This window comes from Malania oleifera, chromosome 10, assembly GCF_029873635.1.
Source record: "Malania oleifera isolate guangnan ecotype guangnan chromosome 10, ASM2987363v1, whole genome shotgun sequence".
In the NCBI taxonomy this organism is placed as follows: domain Eukaryota; kingdom Viridiplantae; phylum Streptophyta; class Magnoliopsida; order Santalales; family Ximeniaceae; genus Malania; species Malania oleifera.
In genome coordinates, this window is record NC_080426.1 from 44863664 (window position 1) to 44887690 (window position 24027).

Sequence of the window (24027 nt, forward strand, 5' to 3'; positions counted from 1 at the left end):
TAAAAAAAAAAAAAGATTCTTTAATATTTTTCATTTTCTTAATATTTTTTGAGTGTTAATGATAATAAATGTAAAAAACACTATCACATATTTCACATATATAAATGATAAAACACGCGTCCTTCACAAACACATGAAGATAAAAATTTCCCGTATAATCTCTCTACAAAAAATGAAATCGATCTTAGAACTCATTTTTAATAAATCAAATATCGACTTTTGTGCAAAATTAAACATAAAACCTCGCATTATCCGTTGATCACTTTTAATAAATCAAAAATATATGGGTCAGCTTTTTCCTTGCTTGGCCCCAAACTAGGTCAAGATAAGCTAACGGGGGGAAGGACCACACTCCACAGCCAAAGCCAAGCACTTGTCCCACTGGCACTGCTTCTATCATTTCCTACCAACTTTTTCTGTCAACATAATAACCGTGGAAGGCAGCGGGCATTATTTTTTCTCACCCAGCCTTGCTTCAAAAGCAACAGCGTATACTTGAAGCACAAATTTTAACCACTTCAGATTGATGGGTATGATTATCTAGCTGCAACCTTCATTAATCAGAAACCAATCAGAATCCATTTGGTACAACCTAAATTCGCCCAAACTATGTCATCTTAATTCATTAGAAAGGATATCTGTTTCAAAGGTCGGCATGCCATTAGTTGAGATTAGAGTGTCAGTAGATTAGGTCAACACTTACAAAACCCAATTGAATATTATATATTCAGGGCTGTTTGTATTCATGTTCTATAGTAGGTGGTGGTTGTCATGCGAGGGCCACAACGACAAATGATGTCATTGGTCTGACCACAAATGTCTCATCTGCTGTTGAGAAGAGGCATATAATAAAATAAAGGCCAAGGAGATCGTGTGATTAGACAAGAATTGTTCAGCATCGAGGGAGAGTGGGAATGATATCAGAAAACTTGTGATGAAATCAAACCTTCCCTCCCAGTACATTTTAAACGTCTATAAGCAGTGGTAACTCAACTCTCTCCACTGGGATGGTCCGATGGTGGGCTAGCTAATTTCCAAGAGATTTGGGGTTCTGGGTATTTGCAATTCCGGTCCAGCCATTCTTTTTCAAAGCATTGGATGCTTCACTTTTTGGGAACCCTAGTCGCAAAGGACTCATCCCCAACCCCAACCCCAACCATGCCCAATTGCCCTAGACATAAAGTAATTAAAGCTCTGTGAATAAGGGGTTTTTTTTTTTTTCAAAGTATAATGGACACTTGCGTGGGGTGGCGAAGTCTGCTTTAATATACGTGAATGATGGTGAGTTGGACTGCCTGGGAAGTAGTGGAATTATGACTCATCCCATAATATTATACAGTGTATGACGATGCCAAACCCATCATCAAACATCAATGATGCTGGCCCACAATCAAAATCCCACAGATAACCGCCACATGTGTGAATTTGTATTTAAAAAAAAAATTCAACATAATTTTGTTTCACATTTTATTTCTAAATTTACACAAAAATCAAATTCAAATCCAAAATTTGAATTCTCTGCACTCAAAAACATGATTATGAATTGTATGTACTAAAATAGTGCCGAAAAGAATACAAGGATTCTCTACAAAGAAGACAAGAAAAAAAAAATGAATGAAAAAAGAAAGAATATTAATTAATATAATAACTTAATTTTTAAACATGTTGGTACAGTGTATCCATCATATCATTATTATAAAATACAAATTAATTAAATAATTTGTTATAATATACTTGATAAATGGAAAAATTTTCTACTTTCAAAATGCTAACTTCCATCATCAAAAATAAAATAAGAATGGAGGAAGAAGGGTACAGGCATTGTTCAATGAGCTGCATTCTCAAAATTAAATAAAATAAGGAAATTATTACATTATGAAATTGAGTTTGCACTGTAAGCAGCCCTTTGAAAATCAGATTGAATCAATAAAGACAATGTCCACTTTAGAATAAAAAGAAAAAGAAAATGAAAATGAAGCATGGTGGGAGGTGGGGCGGGGGGCGCAAGTTCTTTAATATCATTCCCTGCATTGCAGCATCTCTGCTTGACAATGACTCACAAACACAACGAGGGTAAGGAATATATGCTGAAGTTTTGTTTCGAACGTGCTGCTACTGCACAGTTTGAGCTGAGATGATTACTCAACCTGTCTAACGCTGGATTGGACTGGATTTGGATTAGCCCAAAGCTCAGTTCTATCAGTTGGGCCTGAAATTTCTGCGCTGAGCCATGTGGAAACTGCCAAAAATAATTAGTGACGGACAATCTTTTAGGCTTAATTTTGGGTTTATTATTTATTTATTTTGTGTATGTATTATTATATGGCCTGCAAATAGGTCCAAAACCAATTTTGATATTTGGGCTGAGCTTGGACTGAACTCAACACAAAGTTCCAGTTGGGCTGTGCATAGCTCAAGCGCAGAGAGACAGACAATTTACCCAGATTCTTTCTACCCTTTACCTAAAATGGAACCAAATCTCGTACACTCTCCTACTCATAACTATTAACTACTTATTTTATTATTTTCTTCTGCAACTTTGGGGGATGCTTACTGAAAAATTATACAAGAGACGTCCACACGTATGTATGTCTATTTCCTTAATGTTAGATGTGGCAAATTAATCTTATATTCATTAATATAAAAAAGGAACTCATTTTCAAACAAACATTTTTAAAAAGGCTCAAGCACGAGAAATTACACAGGAGACCTCCCCCTCCCATTGTGCCTAAATAGGCCTTAAAAAAAATGCAATTTTCCTAAAATGGAACCAAATCTCATACTCTTTAACTATTAGCTACTTATTTTATTATTTTCTTCTGCAATTTTTTTTTTTTCTTTTGTGGGGGAGGGGTTGACGTGCTTGAGCCTTTCTGAAAATGTTTGTTTGACAAAAATAGGCCTTCAAAAATGCAGCTAAAGAGAAAATTAGTTTCTATGCTTGCATCATATTAAAGCAAATAAAGGAATTTTAATTTAGAGAATGAAATAGAATAAGGAATGGAATGAAAAATTCCTTCAAATGTAGAATATAATAAAATTGAGTGATAACTTTGATTATATTCTGATCGATTCTATTTTACACCTATACACCAACATGTGCAGTCAGGGGAAATAGTTTTCAACTTTTCTCATCCAAAGAAAGGGGACTGGCCATTTTCAGGAAAAACATTTTGGATAGAGTATTTTCAGTACAGTTATTTTCAGATTTTCCACCAAACGAACAAATCAAATTCCCAAATCCCGGTATTTAGGAGAGCCCTGAGATTACCTCTGGCTCTCATTCCCTTCTCTCTAGAGATTCCCTAACATGGGCTTTTGAACTTAATCGCATTTTGGTCTTTTAGTCTCATTAAATTGCATGCATGCTGGACACTAATCAAACTATCAAAGCCTGTTGAATCTCCCATGAAAATAATATCGTTGAGATGCACCTACTCCATTGTGCTTAGCATCCATTTTGGTTGCTACTGGAATCCTGAATAGCATACTCCATATTCAATCAAATAATTGGAACTTCTCAGTATACCAACTTCATTTTTTCAATCCTCCTAGTCGCAAAAGCATGAAGAATGTCTGTCATTGTTCACGAGCTTGAATCCCATACGTATCTGCATGTAAGAATTAAGGCCAGTCCCCTCATCCCATGCATAAATTGGGCTCCCAAAAGGGTCCCAGGTACAATTAGTTACCTCCGAAAAAAGAAAAAAAAAATGTAGCCATATCTCCATTTACACATCTTGGCATAGTTAAGCATAACAAAGGTCTACTGAAATGATATAGAAATGGTTAGAATGAAGCAGACGAAAGAAACCAAGCTTCCATTTTCGTCAATAAATGCTCCAAGAGAGAACAAGGTAAAATTAATGCCTGGTTCTTTCTCCTCATCAAAGTTCATGACCAAAGAGAGATCACACTCATGGAGATGAGATGCGTCTCCATAGCATTTGAAGAAGAAAATACAGGAGTACGCAGTACAGTCACATACCTTCAACTTATTAGTATAGCACTGCAGGATTTTCTCTTTCTTCTCCTTGCTTTCCTCAGAATACGATCAGTCTCTTCCCTCACATCGTCTATCAAATAGTTCCCTATGTTTATACATCAAGAACATTGCTAGTAAAACAAATCATCATTAAACAAATGAACTCTCTCTTAAAAATTTAGCGAGGCATACAAACCTACAGTGAGAAAATTAGACTTAGTTTCCACCTTCCAATGCATGTTAGGTGAAACAAGGAACAATACGAAGCGAGCAGTTTCTTTTTTTATTTTTTATGCTACATAGTTATTTTGCATACAAGTGGTCAGATATTTATCAGGGAGGAGCAACTTGCAAGGGATAACACTAAACAATCAGCCACTTTCACAGGTCCTGAAAGTAATCTAGATTCTCCGCCCCAGCTTTCCATAGTTGGGATGCTGGCTAGCTGTGGTACTCCAGAATACTCCTACTATCAAGCTACTTTCAAAATATTAAACTGATAAAAGACGTCAACTGAATCGTCTTATGCACAATAATAATTTCACATTGATTTTTTTTAAAAGAAAAGGGGAAGATATTATCTACCTCACAAAAAAAAAATTCTATCATTAGTTACCTGTTTCTTTTTCTTCAATCAAGCAGGAAAAACTTCTATCAATCTCCTCATCTGATTCAATGATCACTCTCCATTCTTTTTCCTGCATTAAACAGTGTCATCTAAAATGGGCCTTGAGAAAAAGATGCATTTTTTTGTTCTGAAGTAGAGCACACAATGTTTTCCAAGGGACAGGAAAGAAAGCTAGCTTTCACTTTCAAATGCAATTTTATATGTATCTCGGATTACACAAACTCATCTCAATTAGAAAGCATTTTCTCACCTAGTCCTAGCGTCCCCTTCCCCTTCTTGCCATAAAAAATAATAATAATAACGAAAAAAGGAAAAGAAAGAAAAGGAAAACCTGCTGGATGGGAGAAAATTCTTTCCGTTCAGTCTTCATAATGGGGTTCCTAGCTGTGACAGCAGCTCGGTCCTTCTTCACTGAGTTCCAGCATCCCACTTCTATCTTTGGAACAAAAGTTGCTTGCACACCTTCCTTTGGGGGCACATCTGAACTGCAATCAATAGACATTTGAATAATGAAGAACACTGAAAATAACCAAAATTTATATTTCAAGAAAAATAAACAGAGAAGTTATCATTATTCATTCCAAGGATAGGCACCTCTGTTGGAGCAATGTCATATTAATTTGTAATAAACCCAATTCATTTAATAATAAAGAGTCCACGGCATTTTCTAATTACCTTCCCTTTTTCCTATATCATATGTATCTCACCTGCCACTGCCACTTGTGGCATGGTGTCAGGCTAATAGCCATCAGCTGCATCCCCCTGTTGGGCGGTCCAAGGCCTCCTCAACCCCAAAAGTTAGCTCATGTAATGAGGCTTTCCCTTACACTAAATAACTGACCACCAGCCCCTTCCACAACCGATGTGGGATAACCCCAACAATCACCCTCTCACACATTGGGCTCTAAATCAGCAGCACCACAAACCCGGCACCCCGGGAAGAATGTTGAACCATGGCTCTGATACCAATGTTGGGCGGTCTAGGGCCTTCCACCAGCCCCTTCCACAACCGATGTGAGATAACCCCAACAATCTCTCCCTCACACATCGGGCTCCAAATCGACGGCACTACATGTCTAGAATTCCAGGGAGAATGTTGAACCATGACTCTGATACCAGTGTTGGGTGATCCAGAGTCTTCTCAACCCCAAAAGCTAGCTTATGGGGTGAGACTTTCTCTCACTTTATAACTGACCCAGCCCCATCCACATTTTCTGATGTGGGGTAACCCCAACCACCCCTCCCCACCCTCCGCCTCCGCCTCCCCCTCCCCGTCCCCCTCCCACCCTACTTCCTTTTCTTGTTCTTTTTTTTATCAACTCCTCCAACACTCTACTCAAATGCCTCTTAAAATAACAAGACAATTTACCAAACACGATTACACAACCAGAGTACTGCTAGTGACTGAATGAATTCTTAAGAATAGTTGAACTGGGATGAGAGCTCAATCAAAATGGACTTGAATTATAATAATTCTTTTTAAGTTAGTTGTTACCAAGTGGGGGCAAGTCAGACTGTAGGTTGCATTTGTTGACAGCAGTGAGTACCTGCTGTGTATTGTTTACAGCAGTGAGTGCCTGCTGTGTATTGTTTGCAGGAAAGGAAGAGCTGCAGAGTGATTACAGCAGTAGAAAGCTTCCTGTGAATTCTATATTTTATTTATTGAATAATGTGTCTATATATAGACTTTACATGAGAAATCAAGGAATATAAAATAGTTACAACAGAAGAGAATATATTGGTTACAAATTATTCTTACTGTAACACCCCAAGGGGGTGTCAACCACGTTGAGACTTGCTTTAAAATGATTAAATCGTTCTGCTACTACCGGTTTGGTGAGAACATCCACAAGTTGATCTTTTGAGCTACAAAAGGAAATTCTGAGTGTGTTGGCAGCTATACGATCCCGAACAAAATGGTAGTCTATATCCATGTGCTTGGTTTTTGAATGAGAAATAGGATTAGCACAAAGGTATGTTGCACCAAGGTTGTCACACCATAGTGTTGGTGCTTGAGATAAAAATAGACCAAGTTCCTTGAGAAGAGTTTGAAGCCATAGTAATTCAGCAGCTGAAGATGCCAAGGATTTATATTCAGCTTCTGTGGAAGATCTAGCTACTGTTTTCTATTTCTTAGAACTCCATGAGATGAGATGATTTCCAAGATAGGTTCAAAAGCCACTGGTTGATCATCGATCATCTGGACAACCATCCCAATCCGCATTTGAAAAGGCTAAAAGGACAAAACTCTATAGAGAAGAAAAAAGTAAACCATGATTGATTGTACCCTTGAGATGTCACATGACCCTTTTCAATGCACTCGAATGAGTAAGTTTGGGTGAGTGCATAAATTGACAGAGTTTATTCACTGCATAAGATATATCCAAGCGGGTGAAGTTGTGGTATTGATGACCTCCAACTAAACTTCTGTAGAGAACAGGATCATCAAAATCAGGTGAATCAAATTTGGAGAGCTTGAGAGATGCAGCCATTGGTGAGGACATGGGTTTGCAATGAAGCATGTTGCTGAGGATGAGTAAATTTTTTATGTGTTTTCTTTGGGAGACCAACAAGCCAGCAGGGGTATGATCAATTTCAAGACCCAAAAAGAAGGACAAATTTCCAAGATCCCGAATAGGGAAGGCAAGACCCGTGGCAGCAATTAAAGTATCAATGACAGAGGAGTGAGACACAGTTATCACTATGTCATCGACATAGACAAGCAAGAAAATTTTAACAGCTGCATGACTGAAAATGAAAAGTGAAGGATCAGCTCTGGAGACAAGAAAACCATACTCAAGTAGCCACGAATTGAGTTGATCAAACCAGGCTCGTGGAGCTTGCTTCAATCCATAGATTGCCTTGTTGAGCTTGCACACAAACGTAGGATGAGCTGGATCCACAAAACCTTTAGGCTGCTGCATAAAGACATCATCAGTAAGAGTTCCATGTAAGAAGGCATTCTCAATGTCTAGCTGGCGCAATGGCCAGCGCCGTGACACAGCAATGGACAAGATGAGCCTTTGGCCACTAAACAGGCCTTCCGTCGCTGAAATGAACCATCGGCATTGGTCTTGGTGTGATAGACCCATCGACACTCAAGCATATTTGAAGAGGGAACAGGCGGCACAAGAGTCCAGGTATGATTTTGAGTCAAGGCAGTGAATTCTTGAGCCATCGCTGCGCCCCAGTCTGAAAATTTTGAGGCTACTGTGTAGCTTGAGGGCTCATCGGGAACAGGAACAGTAGTGGTGAGGCACTGGCGAGCTGGGTAGGGCACAGTACCATCTGAAAACACTCGAAGGAGAGAGGAATTTGTCTGGGCTCGAGTTATAATGGGTGACCAAGGAAGGACAAAAATTGGAGAGACATTTGGGGGAATGGAGGGTGAAGAAGACGAGGGATTTGATGTATAGGAAGATCTGGAGATGGTAGAAGGTGCAGGAGAAGCTGTATGCGATGAAGGATTGGGGCCTGGGCTGAGAACAAAAGATGATGGAGGGTGAGATGGGCTTGCAGGAGGTAAGTGTGGAGCTGGGCCAAGAATTGAAGATGAGAGAATGGGTAATGAAACCTGAAGTGAAGGAACGAACTGATAAGAGAATGTGGGCTGAGATTGTCCAGTGGGAAATGATATTTCATCAAAGGTGACATCACAGGATATGTATAGTCTGTTTTTGGAGAAATCCAAACATTTGTATCCCTTGTGGGAAGCACTATAGCCCAGGAATAAACAATGAGTGGACCGAAAATTAAATTAGTGGGAAAGGTATGGGCGAAGATTCGGCCAACAAAGACAACCAAACACTTTTAAAAGGTTGTAATCGGGTTCACGGTGATAAACCATTGAATAAGGAGATTTATGATTTAATGTTGGAGAGGGAAGACGAATTATTAAATAAACCACAACTTCAAAGGCATCGACCCAATAAGAAAAATGAAGAGATGCTTGGGCCAAGAGAGCAAGCCCGGTTTCAACAATATGCCGGTGCTTTCTTTCAACAAGTCCATTTTGTTGATGGGTGTGAGGGAATGAAAGGCGATGTTGAATGCCAAGTTTTTGACACATGGAGGTTATGGGCTTAAATTCACCACCGCCATCAGTTTGTAAGGTTACTAATTTGGTGTTAAACATTCTCTCAACAAAGGGTAAAAAATTGAAAAATATATTAACAACATCATATTTTTGTTTAATAGGAAATAACTAAGTGAATCGGGTATAGTGAATCCACAAAAGAAACATAATATTTATAACCCAAACGAGATACAAAAGAAGATGGACCCCAAATGTCTAAACAAAGTAATTCCAAGGGCCTGTGATACACGACCCAACTTGAAGGAAAGGGAAGCTGATGTGATTTTGCAAGAGGACAGACCGGGCATTTGAAGGAGACGTATGAGGAGCAATGCGTCAAACAATTGGTGTGCAGGACAAAATGGACGAGAGCAAGGGAAGGATGACCCAATTTGCGATGCCATTGGAGAAGGGAAGCTTTCTGACTCACGTGAGTGGAAGGAGAAGCTGGAACGGTGGAAGGAAACACATATAACCCATCACGGGTTGGCGTGGTGAGAAGAGTTTGCTTCGTCTGCAAATCCTTGACAAAGAAATGAGATGAGTGGAACTCAAAGAAGCAGTGATTATCAATGAAGAAACCAAGAACTGAAATTAGATTCTTGGTAATTGACGGAACATGAGAAGATTTTTAAGAAGAAAGGAAGAGGAAGATGTAGAAAGAGAAGAATCGCCAAAATTTTGGATGAGTCCAGAACCATCGCCGACCCTGATAGTGTCATCACCATTGTATTGGTCGGATGAGAGATTCAAGTTTGATAGTTCATTGGTTATATAATGAGTCGCTGCAGAGTCTGGATACCACACATTGTCTGAAGAAGAGCTAGGAGCAACGAAATTTGCCGAGAAGTTCTTAGGAGAATCATATTGATAGGAGTGATTGAACATGTTTGGGCATTGAAGTGCCACAATGCCCGATCTTGTTGCAAATTTGACAGGTTGGCCGTGACGATGAGTTCTGCTGGGATGGGTTGCAAAAAACATTACGGTCACCACGATTGTGATAGGAACTTCTCCCACGGCCACGGCCTTGTCTCCCAGCTTAATGATAGGGACGACCTCTTGGACCAACAGCAGAGCTTAAATGTGCAGAGAAATCAGGAGGAGTGGGGAATTTGGAAATGTGAGAGTCTGGTTTCTTGAATAAGAAGAAGCTGATATAGTTCATGGGTGGTCAAGGGATCTGCTCTGGTTGTAATGGAGGTGATGAAGGGTTCATAAGAGGGTCCTAGGCCATTTAACAGATAGGAAACAAGCTCTTTATCAGAGAGAGCATTGCCAGTTGCAGCAAGAGAGTCGGAAAGAAGGCAAATTTTCCCAAAATATTCAAAGATGGATTGATCACCACGAGAGAGATTGGTGAGCTGAAACCAAATTTGAAACTCCTTTGCTTGTAAATGAGGGGAGAACATGGAAGAGAGGGAACACCATAGATCATGGGATGTAGAGGATGAGAGGAGATGACCAAGAATTGATTCAGAGAGAGAGGAGAACAGTAAACTAAGGACCAATTTGATGAAGTTTTGAGAAATATGAACAAAGATTCTTATTGCTGTCAATGGAGAAATCTTCCACACTTTTTCACTTTATTGTATCAGCATATATACACATACACAAACTCTATTCTAGGCAAGAGAACTAAAATCAAGCCTCACATTAACAGCACAGAATATTTGATATTTATTACAAACATAATGTCAGTCTATAAATCAGGACTTGTGATTGGGAGCTTGACTTGAGGAGTCTTTCCTTATATGCCCCCGCAAGATGGAGTAGCCATCAGCTAAGCAAATCTTGATTTTTAGAGTCTCCATGCGTTGTTGTGATAACGGCTTGGTCATTAAATCTGCTAGCTGATCTTGAGTGTTGACATGTTGAACATTGAGAATTTTGTTTTGAACCATATCACGAACAAAATGTAGATCAATCTGTATGTGTTTCATCCGAGAGTGCTGAATAGGATTGAAACTAAGATGTGTCGCACCCAGATTATCACATAACAATGTTGGTGTATGTTTTATTGATAGCCCGAGTTCTTTGAATAACGATAGCAGCCACATGGTTTCAGAGGCAGCATTGGCAAGAGATCTATACTCAGTCTCGGTTGATGATCTTGCAACAGTTTTCTGTTTTTTTAAACTCCATGAAATGGGATTAGAACCAAGGAAACTTATGTATGCTGATGTGGATGTACGATCATCAAAGTTGCCTACCCAATCAGCGTCGGAATATGTGGTGATAGCAAAGCTGGAATTTTTTTTAATATGAATGCCATGGAAAATGGTTTGTTTCAAGCACCGGAGAAGTCTCTTTGCTGCAGCCCAGTGAGTTACAGTGGGTTTATGCATCAATAGTGACAATTTATTTACTGAGAAACAAATGTCTGGGCGTGTGAGGGATAAATACTGAAGGCCTCCAATAACACTTCGAAACTCGGTATTATCATATGATGTTGTTCCATCAACCAGCTTCAGAGCCATGCTTGTAGACATCAGGGTAGATACTTCCTTTGCACCCATCATATTTGTTTTTGAAAGAAGGACCCGAATGTATTTGTGCTAGGATAGGAAGAGACTGGATGTTGTTGGAATGACTTCCATGCCCAAGAAGAAATGAAGCTAGCCCATGTCTTTTATGGAGAATTGAATTCCAAGTTGTTTAATGATATGAGATAAAAACATCGGATCGCTGCCAGTGATGACCAAATCATCCACATATACCAATAAATAGCACAAAACAGAGTTTTGTTGGTAGATAAACAAGGATGAGTCTACCTTTGAATTCTGAAACCCGAGACTCACGATAGCCATTTTCAATGACGAGTACCAGGCTCTAGGAGCCTGTTTTAGGCCATAAATTGTCTTATTTAACCTGCAAACATAATTAGGTGTCGATGCATCTTTGAATCCCGGGGGGTTGGGCCATATAAACTGTTTCAGTTAACTGCCCATGCAAAAAAGCATTGTTAACATCAAGTTGCCTTAAGGGTCATCCCTGCATTACAGCAATTGTTAGAACAATTCGAATGGTTGCAGGCTTCACAACGGGGCTAAAGGTTTCCTTGTAATCCAACCCAAGACGTTGATTGTAGCCTTTGGCAACAAGTCGTGCTTTAAAACGATCTATAAACCCATCAGGTTTTCGCTTGACCCGGAATATCCATTTGCACCCTACGAGTTGACAATTAGGTGGGGGAGGGACTAGTTCCCATGTGCCATGGTGCATAAGGGCAGTGAGTTCTTCTAACATGGCTGTTCTCCAGTGTGGTTTAAGAAGAGCTTGTCCCACACAAGTTGGTTCAATGGTGCTAGAAATGGGATGTTTGGTTGTGAAATTTAATTGTTTGGGTTTATGGATGTTATTCATCGACCGAGTGGTTATGTAGTGGGTTCGCATAGGCTGTTGTGCAGACGAGTCACAGGTAGTTGGTATGTGACCAAGGTTCAAATCAGTGGGTTCATGCGAATGTGAGGATGATGTCGCAATGTCATGCGATGCAAGGGAGTTAGGACATGAGAAAACAGAGTTAAGACGCTGGGAATGAAGAGAAAAAGTGAGAGAGGCGGTACCTGGGGGTGATGCGAAGGTGTTCGCTTCTACCGAAGTCACTGGTGGAGGCTGTTGAATGAATGAAGGCGCACCGGGAAGGGATGAAACACTTGCAGAGGACAACGATGATGCTGATTTTTCAGCGAGACCATTTCGGGTTTCATCAAACAAAACATGCCTGGAGTGATACATTTTGTTGGTAGATGGATCAAGGCACTTGTAGGCATTTTGGGTCAAAGAATAGCCCATGAAGAGACAGGGAACTGCTTTGGGCTGCATTTTGTTGGTGTTATACGGCCGAGTGAGTGGAAAGCATAAACAACCAAATTTTTTTAGCTTCAAATAGTTTGGTGGTTGTTTAAATAATGCTTCAAATGGAGATATGTTTTGAAGGAGAGGGGTTGGTTGACGGTTAATAAGGTATGCCGCAGTGGGAAAGGCATAGGGCCAATATGTCAACGGTTGAGAAGCATCATGTAAGGCCCGTTTCCACTAAGTGACGGTGAAGCATCGGGTTATGGGTATTGTCAGAGGAAGGGATCCAAGGCTCAGTGGAGATTGGCTCTACTGATACCATGATGAAGTTTTGAGAAATATGAACAAAGATTCTTATTACTTTCAATGGAGAAATCTTCCACACTTTTTCACTTTATTGTATCAGCATATATACACGTACATAAACTCTATTCTCAGCAAGAGAACTAAAATCAAGTCTCACATTTACAGCACAGAATATTTGATATTTATTACAAGCATAATGTCAGCCTATAAATCAAGACTTGTGATTGGGAGCTTGATTTGAGGAGTCTTTCCTTATACAATTGATCTATACGTCTCCAAGCTAAGAAGGCAGGATCAGGTTTAGGTGGCTGATCTGCAGTGGCAGGGAGAAATTCAGGTGGGGAAGGGAGTGAGCCGTCAACATAAGAGAAAAGATCTTGATCCCTTTGGTAGGCTGTAATTTGAACTTTCCGGAGGAGATAATTTTCTGTGGTGAGTTTGGCGGTAACAATGTGAGAGAAGGAAGAGGAAATGGAGGGTATCGAGGGAAGGGAGGGAGAAGACAACTCCATGGATCTGCAGACAGGTTAGTCACAGAGCTCCGATACTATGTTGACAGCAGTGAGTACCTGCTGTGTATTGTTTGCAGGAAAGGAAGAGCTGCAGAGTGATTACAGCAATAGAAAGCTTGCTGTGAATTCGATATTTTATTTATCGAATACTGTGTCTATATATAGACTTTACATGAGGAATCAAGGAATATAAAATAGTTACAACAGAAGAGAATACATTGGTTACAAATTATTCTTGCTGTAACTGAACCCCTGCTGTAGCTGAGCTGTGTATTGGAGCACATGGGCTAATAGTATTATCTGCAACAAAGGCAAATGTTGGCAGCAGTGAGCAACGTGCTGACCAGAATGGCAGGCAAGACTGCATACAAGGCCAAGGAATTCCAACAGGTAATGGTTGAGGTAAAAGCAAAGAAGACATGACTTATGAGAAAGAAAATATGGCCCCGAAGAAGAACAATACAAGAGTATTTATTGTGACTGCATTGCTGCAACAACGTGCTGGAATAACACAAATAATATGGCAACAGCAGCAAACAGTTGCGTTGTGCTTTTTAAAGGATGCTTCTGTGTCAGATTGCTACATGGGTTTCAATAACTCTGTTAATGCATCAAGGCAACAATTTGCTGATTTTACCACCTACTGGTAAGCCAGAGCAAGTTGAGCATGTGTTGGAGTATAGCATCTCACATTGATAACTTGGAATTAAAAACCAAGGAAGAAAAACTCAAGGCAGCTCAAGGAGATCAAAAAGACTCAACTGATTCTTCCAAATATTAACTTCTACGATTAACTTTCAGTTAGTTTTTCAGCTATATTAGTTTTATTTCTTCAATGTATTATAAATATGAAGTAGGCTGCTCTGTATTTGCATCTCTCTCAGAATGCTCTCTCTCTCCCTCTCGAATGTATTTCTTCTCAGTTGTATTCTGCTACTCAATGATCAATTCAATACAATTTTCAGTTCCTTTCTACTTCCTCTTCCTCTGTTATTGAATTCTTAACATGGTATCAAAGCAATTTCTTGCTTCCGCATACATTTCTTTTCTTGTAATCTAAACTGTTAATTCTGCTTTGGAATTTAATTCAGTCGTTTTTTGCATCTTCTTTACAACATGTCTGATGCTAACCCTCTTAATTCTTCAGATTCTTCACATCTATCAGATGATTCTTTTGTCAATCCTTCCAATGATTCTTCAAGCCCATTTTTTCTTCATCCTAATGATAATCCAGGGTCTGTACTGGTTTCTAAGATTTTTGCAGGAGATAACTATATTGCCTGGAGCCGTTCGATCACCGTTGCTCTCACTGTCAAGAACAAGGTGGCATTTATTGATGGCTCAAGCTTTGTTCTCCTATTACTCATCGTATTTTGCACACTGCTTGGCTTTGTGCAAATAATCTGGTGCTTTCTTGGCTCATGAATTCCATTTCTAAAGATACAAGAAACAGTTTGTTGTATGTTACTTCAGCTGTTGATCTCTGGAATGAATTAAAGACACGATATTTGAGAAGTGATGGTCCAAGAGTTTTTCATCTCGAAAAATCTTTAAGCTGTATAAATCAGGGTTCATCTTTGATTACTGAGTATTTTAGTGCTTTTAAAACTCTTTGGGATGAGTATATCAGCTACAAACCATTTCCAACCTGTACATGTGGCAAGATGGCTTCTTGTACCTGCGATTTGTTCAATTTCTTGATTTTTCAACAACAATCAGATTATGTATTAAAGTTTCTTGTAGGATTGAATGATTCTTTTGCTTCAATATGAAGTCAGTTGTTGCTTACTATTCCATTGCCCCGCATGGCCAAGGTATTTTCTTTGTTGCTTCACGAAGAAAGCCAGAGACAACTAACAAATTATTCAGTTCCTGCAACACATGCGTTGCTAGCCAAGCCTACTCAGTATACTCAGCCTACTCAGTTCAAGTTTTCTAAAGACATGTCCAAGAAATCTTTATTGCATCGTACTCACTGTGGATACAATGGTCATATGATTGATAAATGCTTTCAATTACATGGTTATCCTCCTGGTTGGACTGGACCAAAAGGAAAAAGAAATTCTTCTTCTGCACATGCTGCCATCACAATTGAAGAAATTCCCAATCAACGAAGTACTGAGGATCAAAGGATAAGTTTAACTGCTGAAGAATTTAATAAACTCTTAGCTCTTGCCAATTCAGGTTCATCTGCTCAGCCTACTAATTCATCTACAACAGCAGCAAAATTTAGTCACTACACCTCATTCTTCTGGTAATCTTTTCAATTACTGTAATTCTGTATCTACAAAATTAAATTCTGGATTTTCTAGGATCTTGGATACTGGAGCAACAGATCATATGATTTGTTCACCTCAACTTTATTATTCTACCCCTAAATCAGTTTCAATTTCAATTAATCTTCCCAATGGCCATACTGTTCCAGCATTATATACTGGAACTGTGAAACTTTCTGACACATTATTTTTGCATAATGTGTTGTGTGTTCCTAGCTTTTCTTTCAACCTCTTGTCTGTTTCTAGACTAACCAAAGATTCTAATCTTTGTATATCTTTCTTTGCCTTTTATTGTCTTTTACAAGACCACTCAATGAAGATGATGATTGGGATTGCCTTTGAGAAACAAGGACTAGAAACAAGGACTTTATAACTTTTCTCAAGCTTCTACGAAAACAAATCTTTGCCAGCATTCTCTGTCAACTTCTTCTTTGCATTCTATACCATCCTTTGTATCAGCTACCACAAAAATTCAGTCAAACCTTTGGCACTACAGATTAGGCCACATTTCAAATTCTACGATTCCTTTTATTCAACAGATAGATAGTTCAGTTGCTTTTGATTGTACAAATGTCTGTGACATTTGCCCACTTGCAAAACAGAAAAAGCTTTCCTTTCCTGTATCTCAGCATACTTCTAATAAGATGTTTGACTTGTCATTGTGATGTATGGGGTCCATTTGCTACTATTTCATACTCTAGTTTCAAAGTTTTCTTGACCATTGTAGATGATTTCACACGATGTACTTGGGTTTATTTACTTAAAAACAAATCTGAGGTATCATCTCTGTTGCCACATTTTTGTAAAATGGTTTTGACTTAGTTTAATACTTCTGTCAAAACAATAAGAACAGACAATGGCTCAGAGTTTATACTTACCAACTTTTATAGAACATTTGGCATTTTGCATCAAAGAAGACGTGTAGAAACTCCACAACAAAATGGAGTCGTTGAAAGAAAACATCAGCACTTATTAAATACAGCTCAAGCACTGATGTTTCAAGCAAATCTACCTTTGATTTTTTGGAGTGATTGTATATTGACTGCTGCCCATGTCATCAATAGAATTCCAACTCCTCTTCTTCAAAACAAATCACCTTTTGAAATGTTATTTCACAAACCCCCAAATTTTTCTCATCTAAAAGTTTTTGGTTGCTTATGCTTTGCATCTTCAATTGCTCATCACAAACAAAAGTTTGATCCGAGAGCAACTAAATGTCTATTCTTAGGTTATCCTCCGAATGTAAAAGGATATAAACTCATGAACTTAACCACTAACAAAATAATTGTTTCCAGAAATGTTATATTTCATGAAACCCCCTTTCCTTTTAAAGTTCTTCCACTCAACTCTACCATTTCAAATTTTTGGTTTCCTCCTTCAGAATTGCAACATGACTCTTCTATTCCTATTTCTTATGTTCCACATACTACATCATCTACTGTTCCTATTTCAGACTCATCTCATACTGCCAGAAATTACTCTGAATCACCAACTTCTGTTCCTTCTGATTCATGTAATAATTTTTCATTATCTCCTTCTACATCAAACCCTTATCCCTCTCATCATGATCCTTCTGAATCAACAGTTCCCATTTCTCCTGATACATACATCAGAAAATCTTCCAGAGTTAAACATCCACCAAAATATCTGCAGGATTGTCATTGTGGTAATGTATCCTTGTTTCCTTATGCAAACACCTCATCTCCTTCAATTGATTGCTCTTCCAACATAGGTATTCCTTATCCTATTTCTTCTTTTCTTTCTGTTAATAGACTTTCAAATTCCCATAAAGCTTTTTTAACTTCAATTTCTGTTACCCCAAAACCAAAATCATATAAACAGGCTGCCAAATCACCTGAATGGCAAATTGCTATGAGAAATGAATTAAATGCTTTACAGTTAAACAACACTTGGGAATTTGTTACTCTCCCTCAACATAAACAGATCATTGGTTGTAAATGGGTATTTCGAGTGAAATACAAGGCTGATGGAACTATTGAGAGATATAAAGCAAGGCTGGTAGCCAAAGGTTATAATCAGCAAGAAGGATTAGATTTCTTTGATACTTTTTCTCCAGTAGCAAAAATCACTTCCATTCGATTATTATTAGCTATTGCTGCTGTCAAGTGTTGGCACATCCATCAATTAGATGTCAATAATGCTTTTTTACATGGTGTTTTACATGAAGAAGTTTATGTGGCAGTACCTCCTGGTTTAGATATTCAGTAGCCCAATTTGGTTTGCAAACTACTCAAAAGTATATATGGACTAAAGCAAGCCTCTCGACAATGGTTTGCAAAACTTTCTCAAGCCCTTCTTGATTATGGTTTCACTCAAGGTCAATCTGATTGCTCTCTTTTTTATTAAAAAAACAGCTACTTCCTTTATAGCTCTACTTGCCTATGTAGATGATGTTATTCTAGCAGGTGATAGTCTTACTGAAATTCAGCAGCTCAAATTATTTTTACATGATAAATTTAAAATCAAAGACTTGGGACAACTCAAATATTTTCTGGGATTGGAGGTAGCAAGATCACAGTCTGGCATTTCTCTTTGTCAAAGGAAATATGCTTTAGACATACTTCAAGATACTGGTCTTTTGGGTTCCAAGCCAGCTGCTTTCCCAATGGAATCAAATACCAAACTCAGTGCAGCTGATCCCAATATCTATGAAGATGCATCAGGTTACAAAAGATTAGTTCGCAGACTTTATACTTGACTATTACACAACCTGATCTAGCTTATTCTGTTCAGGTTCTTAGTCAGTTTCTTGCTAAACCTGCAATATCTCATCATCAAGCTGTTATTCATGTTCTTCGATATTTAAAAGCAACACCAGGCCAAGGATTATTTTTCCCTTCATCTTCTACTTTACAATTGAAGGCTTTTTCTGACAGTGATTGGGCAGGTTGTCTAGACACCAGAAGAAGTGTCACTGGTTTTGCTATTTTTCTAGGAGATTCATTCATCTCTTGGAAATCTAAGAAGCAGCCCACAGTTAGCAGATCATCTGCTGAAGCAGAATATAGAGCTCTTGCAGCCAGAACATGTGAAGTGCAATGGTTACTCTTTGCTCTTCAAGACCTTAATGTTGCTCATCCTCAACCATCATTGTTATATACTGATAGCAAATCAGCTTTGTCAATTGCCACTAATCCAATACAACATGAGAGAACCAAACATATTCAAATTGATTGTCATCTGAAAGGGAAAAATTACAGCAGCATATTATCAAAACTTTTTATATTCCTTCACGATTACAACTTGCAGACATCCTTACAAAGCCTCTTGGTTCGTTGCCTTTCCACCATAATTTGCCCAAGATGAACATTATTAACATTAATGCTCATCTTGAGGGGGGGTGTTGGAGTATAGCATCTCACATTGATAACTAGGAATTAAAGTCCAAGGAAGAAAAACTCAAGGCAGCTCAAGGAGATCAAGAAGACTCAACTGATTCTTCCAAATATTAACTGCTATGATTAACTTTCAGTTAGTTTTTCAATTATATTAGTTTTATGTCTTCAATGTATTATAAATATGAAGTAGGCTGCTCTATATTTGCATCTCTCTCAGAATGGTCTCCCTCTCCCTCTCGAATGTATTTCTTCTCAGTTGTATTCTGCTACTCAATGATCAATTCAATACAATTTTCAGTTCCTTTCTATTTCCTCTTCCTCTGTTATTGAATTCTTGACAGCATGAGATGTTACTCAAGCCACATATTAGGCCCTCTGTTGCAATTCTAAATTGGCAGCGTTCTCTTTATTTTATGCAGATTTAGGGAGGCTGCCTCATTTACATAGCCAAATTAATCATAATTTCCCGAGTAGATCTATGTCAAGTATAACAATAATCAATGAAGGGAAAAAATTTTGAGCCTTACATCTTGCAAGGGGGTGTCGTTTTTTGCAAAGTTATGGGGCAACCCAGACCCTACAAGTTCATGTTTTAAAATGTTAATGAGTACAAATGAAACTTGAAATAGAAAACAAGTCAAAAAAAAAACCTTTTGAGGAGGAAAATGGGGTTCCTTATATTTTTGGTTGTAATCTTTCAGGCTGCTAGACTTCGCCTGCAAGCAAATGAACATAGAAACAATCCTGTCAGCTGAGAAGCAAAGAAGTTTACAAAATAGAAAATATCAACTGTTGATGATCAACAAATAGGGAATTGGATATTGATGCCACTGGAAAAGAATCAAATTCAATTCAGACATTATTGCCACTTCTTGAGCGAGTAAAAGGGAAATTATGTTGCAGCTTTTAGCATCTGCATGTGTTCCAACACCTTGAAATTTCAAACATGCCTGCATTTCTTTAATGAAGGCACTGCAGAGGTCATTTTGTGACTTCAGTAGAAGAGCTTCAATCCGCTCTGGTAAAGCTGACAGTTTCGAGAAAATCTCCTGTAATCTTTCTTGATAAGAAATCTTGCACAGTCCATCTGAAATTGATTTCAATTTCCCTTCAAGGCTATCTTTGATATCTTCTAGTCCTTTGCTCTGGTTGGCATATGTCATTTTTATCAGGAAGTTCACATAGATTGACATATGATATGAACTGATAAACTATTAAGGGAAAAAGAAAACAGGCAAAATAAGCCATTCTCACCATTAGCTGCAGTAAGTTGTCATTAAGAGTTAGCCTCTGCCGCATGCCTTCCACTGAAAGAACATCAAGAGTAATAAAATTAAACAAACTGGTTGTTCTTCCAGTTTGAAAATTGAAAATTCCATCCAAAGAAATGCCATCATTGCTCACGATGAACGGAACTTCGGTCCTTTTTTTGTAGCTAATAAAACTCTACATTCTCTATTTTACATCTAAGTACCCTATGAAATATTATTCCTTTTACATCTAAGTCCCCTATGAAATATTATTCCTTCTTCACAAGCCAAAATGAGTACAATCAAAACCAAAATATTTACCCAGCTGTGAGTAAAGATACACTGCCAACGGCAAAATTTTATGCTGCAGAAATAGTTATTGCCATGTATTCACTTGAATCCATTGAAATTACCAAGGATAGAGCATCCCATTTCCCTTTTATGTACACTGTGTTGATGAACTTAAAAATTACTGAAAGTAATCAATGACTGAAAAGTTCCACCTAGTCTTCCTCATTCCTCAATCACATGCCTAAAAACAACCAATAGGCCCATACAATATATATATATATATATATATATATATATTTGAATACGAATAGGTCCAATACAGTATTGCAACGCTAAACCACTGACTGACAGATTTTCTAACTCTTACTGTCCAATATATATGTTGAGGTATCAGGGTGCTTACATTCCATTGATACTTCCTTTGTCGCTTTGTTTATTTGCATGACATCACCCTGAACAGAATCCAAGATCATTCCAAATCTAGTTACTGTAGTTTCAATCATTCCAATCCTGTATTCAAGCTCTTCACTAACCCGACCTGATCAGGCAACTCAAAATTTAGCATCCGTGCAGACATATACCCACATATTGAAAGGATACAAGTTCTTTAAAAAGACAAGAAAAGAGAAAAAAAAAAAAAGGAAACAACAGCACAGTTTTGGATAATCATACGGCCTTTAAGACTGATTTATTTTTTTAATTTTTAAAATTACAAATACCAGATTATTTCTCAATTGAAAAGGAAAATGATAATAGCCTAATTTTAAAATAAAAAAAAATAAAATCCAAACTTCTCTATCTGACGCTGAGCATGTACTTACATCTGTGTTCTGGAACTGAAGCAGAATTCCATCTCTGCATCGGCTTTGTGGAAGACCTTGAAATTGCCATTTGACTCTCTTCTCGTGCATAATTAATTGGGGCAAAGCAAGAAAGCCTCCTCTTTGAATTCTCTCTTTCCTGAGAACCTAGTCTCTGCAAATAATATTATCAAAATTAATGGAAAGAGCAGTGTGCCTGTGTCATGTATGTGTGCAGTTTGTTAATGTAAGAAAAAATAAAAAGCAGCTCAGAAAATATGAACTTTGTCCTTTCAGAGCTTCATAGTGGCATCATATTATTTTTGAATAATCAAAGAAAAAGACAATTTTTTCAGAGATTTTCCAAGCAAAAGGTCTAGAAGCTATACCACATCCACATATATTACAAACTGCAAAATAGAAAAGAAAATTGCACTCCCTATGAACCTCGGGCATTTCTACCAGAAGTCATTTGCTCAGAGAGCACAACTCAGTCACCAATAGAACTTTCTGATGCACATATAGAAAACAAGTAAATAAAACTTTTCAATCATTCCAAACAATGTAATCTATACACTGGCCGATGGAAGCATATTAATGCCCAAGCACGGTGGCCTTTTCACATATGGTTCCTGACCAATTTGTGTGCTCAACTGATGAACAAAATTAAGCCTTTTGCATGTCTGACAATAAAAACAAAATAAAAGGCAGTAAAAAGTGTTTCTGAATGGAATCACCAAAAAGTTCCAAGTATTAAAACATCATAGCTTGATTATTAACTCAAACAAGAAGCTTCATTTGGTTTCTGAGAAATCGGTAGCAAAAAAAACAATCCATGTCTATTCTATTCTTTATTCCAGAAAAGAAAAAAGGACAGACAGACAACGAAAAAAAAAAAAGTTCAGCCTATGCTTAGTTAAGTACTTAGGCAATTTCATTTCTAGAACAGAATGCACAGCAGAACTCCATATTTCTTTTTCTTCTCATTTTCCCAGCAACCAAACAGAGCTAATGAAACTAAACAATTTTTTTTTAAGTTCCTAAAATCTAACTAATGCATCATGAGGTCGTTTAAATATCAAAAGAATCTATTCAGTCAAAAGATAAAGCATCGCTGTGGTTTATCTCCAGCAAAATTACATTTGTAAAACTTCAAAAAACCGAAGGCATCGATTGCTTAGCAATGAGGAAGCACCTTCTATTGGTCTCAAAAGCCGAAGTAAATGAAATATTTGCTTCAAAAGCAAGAAATGTAGTTGGTGGAAATTCGAAGCGGAATCGAGATTAAACCTGATCGTTCGTCACGGTCTCACTAAAAGAGTCCTGCGAGAACTGCGAGAACATTCCATGCTGCGATGAAAGCCCCTGCGACAATGACTGCTGCGACGCCTGCGATCGAAGCTGCTGCGACGCTTGCAGTCCAGTCGGCACATCACTTGATCTCCTAGACATAGTTACCGAAACAAACAACAAATTCGAAGAGGAACAAGAAAGAGACATTTATGAATTGACACGAAGACGAATCTGAACAACGTAGTTTGTGGCGGAATCAAACCTTGCGTGAGGAGGAAGAACAGAGATGGCGCTGAGATCGCATGCTTTGTTGATCTTCATCTTCATGAAATCGAATCAGCTAGTTGAGATATTTGAGAAGTGAAACAAATCCCTAGTGTCGATCTGCGAATGAGACCATCGGTGGTGACTGCAAGAAGGCGGGAAAGCGGACTCTTGGCGGGTGGCTTGTTATTTGACTCCGGTTCACGGGTTGATCGTTTAGACTAGACCCTATTGGGGTCCGTTCCCGATCCGGACCCTGGCCCTCTTCTCAGTGTACAAACGGTTTAAAATTCAAGGGCTTGAAAAAATTTTCAGTAGTATTTCTCATAAAATTTTCATGTTTGGGAACTTTTTGGGATTTTAGATTTAAATGGGTGTGAAGTTAAATAAAAACTCAATATAATTTAGCATTTTTTTTGTAAAAATTAAAACATGTTTAGTTATAGACCTTTTTTAGTATTTAGAAACTTATAATTTAGATTTTAAATTTGAGTTTGTGTGAATTTGAATAAAACTCGCACTATGTTTGGAAGTATGGATTTCAGATATTAAATTTGAATTTGAGATAGATTTGGACAAATTTCAATACACTTTTATATTATATTTTACCCAAAGTCAATATAAATCCAAATCTAAAATTTCTCCAAAGATATGGTCAGAGTATTTGAAATTTTAAATTTTACGTTTATATTTATGTGAATTAAAAATAATATTTTAATAAATTTTTAAATATATTTATTTAAATTTACAAAAATTTGAAAGCAAATCTCGAAATATGTCAAACACAATATAAAAGAATACAAGAATCATGGTAAGAATTGTTGTGTCGGGCACCCTACTTGTGTTAAACACCATACTACAACTAATGCTATTGAATATATGAAAAATTAAAGTAATGCAGAAACTAATAAAAAAACAGTAAAAAATAAGACAAAAATTTAATGAAGTGCAGTATAGAATTATCTACGTTCTCAGATGCTAACGATCAATCCATTACTTCTTGACAATGTACAACTTTGAGATGTGTTTTACAAATAGAGAGTTGAACTCTTTATATAGCGTCAACCTCAAGTTCAAAAAACACTTCTCACAAATGTGGGACAAATAAAAAAAGTTCAGAACAACTTTTCTACAAATGTAGGACAAAAAACAACAAATCTCCACCTTGACGATAAATTTAGCAA

The 24027-nt window shown here is 37.7% G+C and overlaps 1 protein-coding gene across 3 annotated transcripts; it reads right to left on the reverse strand.

Annotated features, from left to right (window-relative positions):
- Positions 1–2216: 2216 nt before the first annotated feature.
- LOC131166835 (putative recombination initiation defects 3) lies at positions 2217–23041 on the reverse strand. Of its 3 annotated transcripts, none has more exons than XM_058125428.1 (12): positions 22842–22990; positions 22577–22730; positions 21308–21461; positions 20890–21024; positions 20200–20252; positions 19896–20090; positions 19596–19661; positions 19473–19522; positions 4945–5098; positions 4602–4683; positions 3989–4091; positions 2217–2239 (listed from the first exon to the last, which is right to left on the reverse strand). In XM_058125428.1, exons 1-11 carry the CDS (start codon positions 22904–22906, stop codon positions 3991–3993), a joined length of 1209 nt encoding a protein of 402 aa, XP_057981411.1. In that variant the 5' UTR covers positions 22907–22990; the 3' UTR covers positions 2217–2239; positions 3989–3990. The 3 variants fall into 3 exon arrangements, with proteins under 3 accessions (XP_057981411.1, XP_057981410.1, XP_057981409.1); XM_058125427.1 differs by lacking the exon at positions 2217–2239 and adding an exon at positions 3035–3611 and having other exon boundaries at positions 22842–23041; XM_058125426.1 differs by lacking the exon at positions 2217–2239 and having other exon boundaries at positions 3035–4091.
- Between the last annotated feature and the right edge of the window lie 986 nt (positions 23042–24027).

Bases quoted from the DNA above. Each gene is read 5' to 3' on its own strand.
- LOC131166835 (XM_058125428.1), bottom strand. From the start codon at position 22,906: ATGAAGATGAAGATCAACAAAGCATGCGATCTCAGCGCCATCTCTGTT. The intron at 21,025-21,307 runs GTAAGTACATGC...TTGCCTGATCAG, and splicing joins TTCAGTTCCAGAACACAGAT to GTCGGGTTAGTGAAGAGCTT. The intron at 20,091-20,199 runs GTGAGAATGGCT...TATGCCAACCAG, and splicing joins ACAACTTACTGCAGCTAATG to AGCAAAGGACTAGAAGATAT.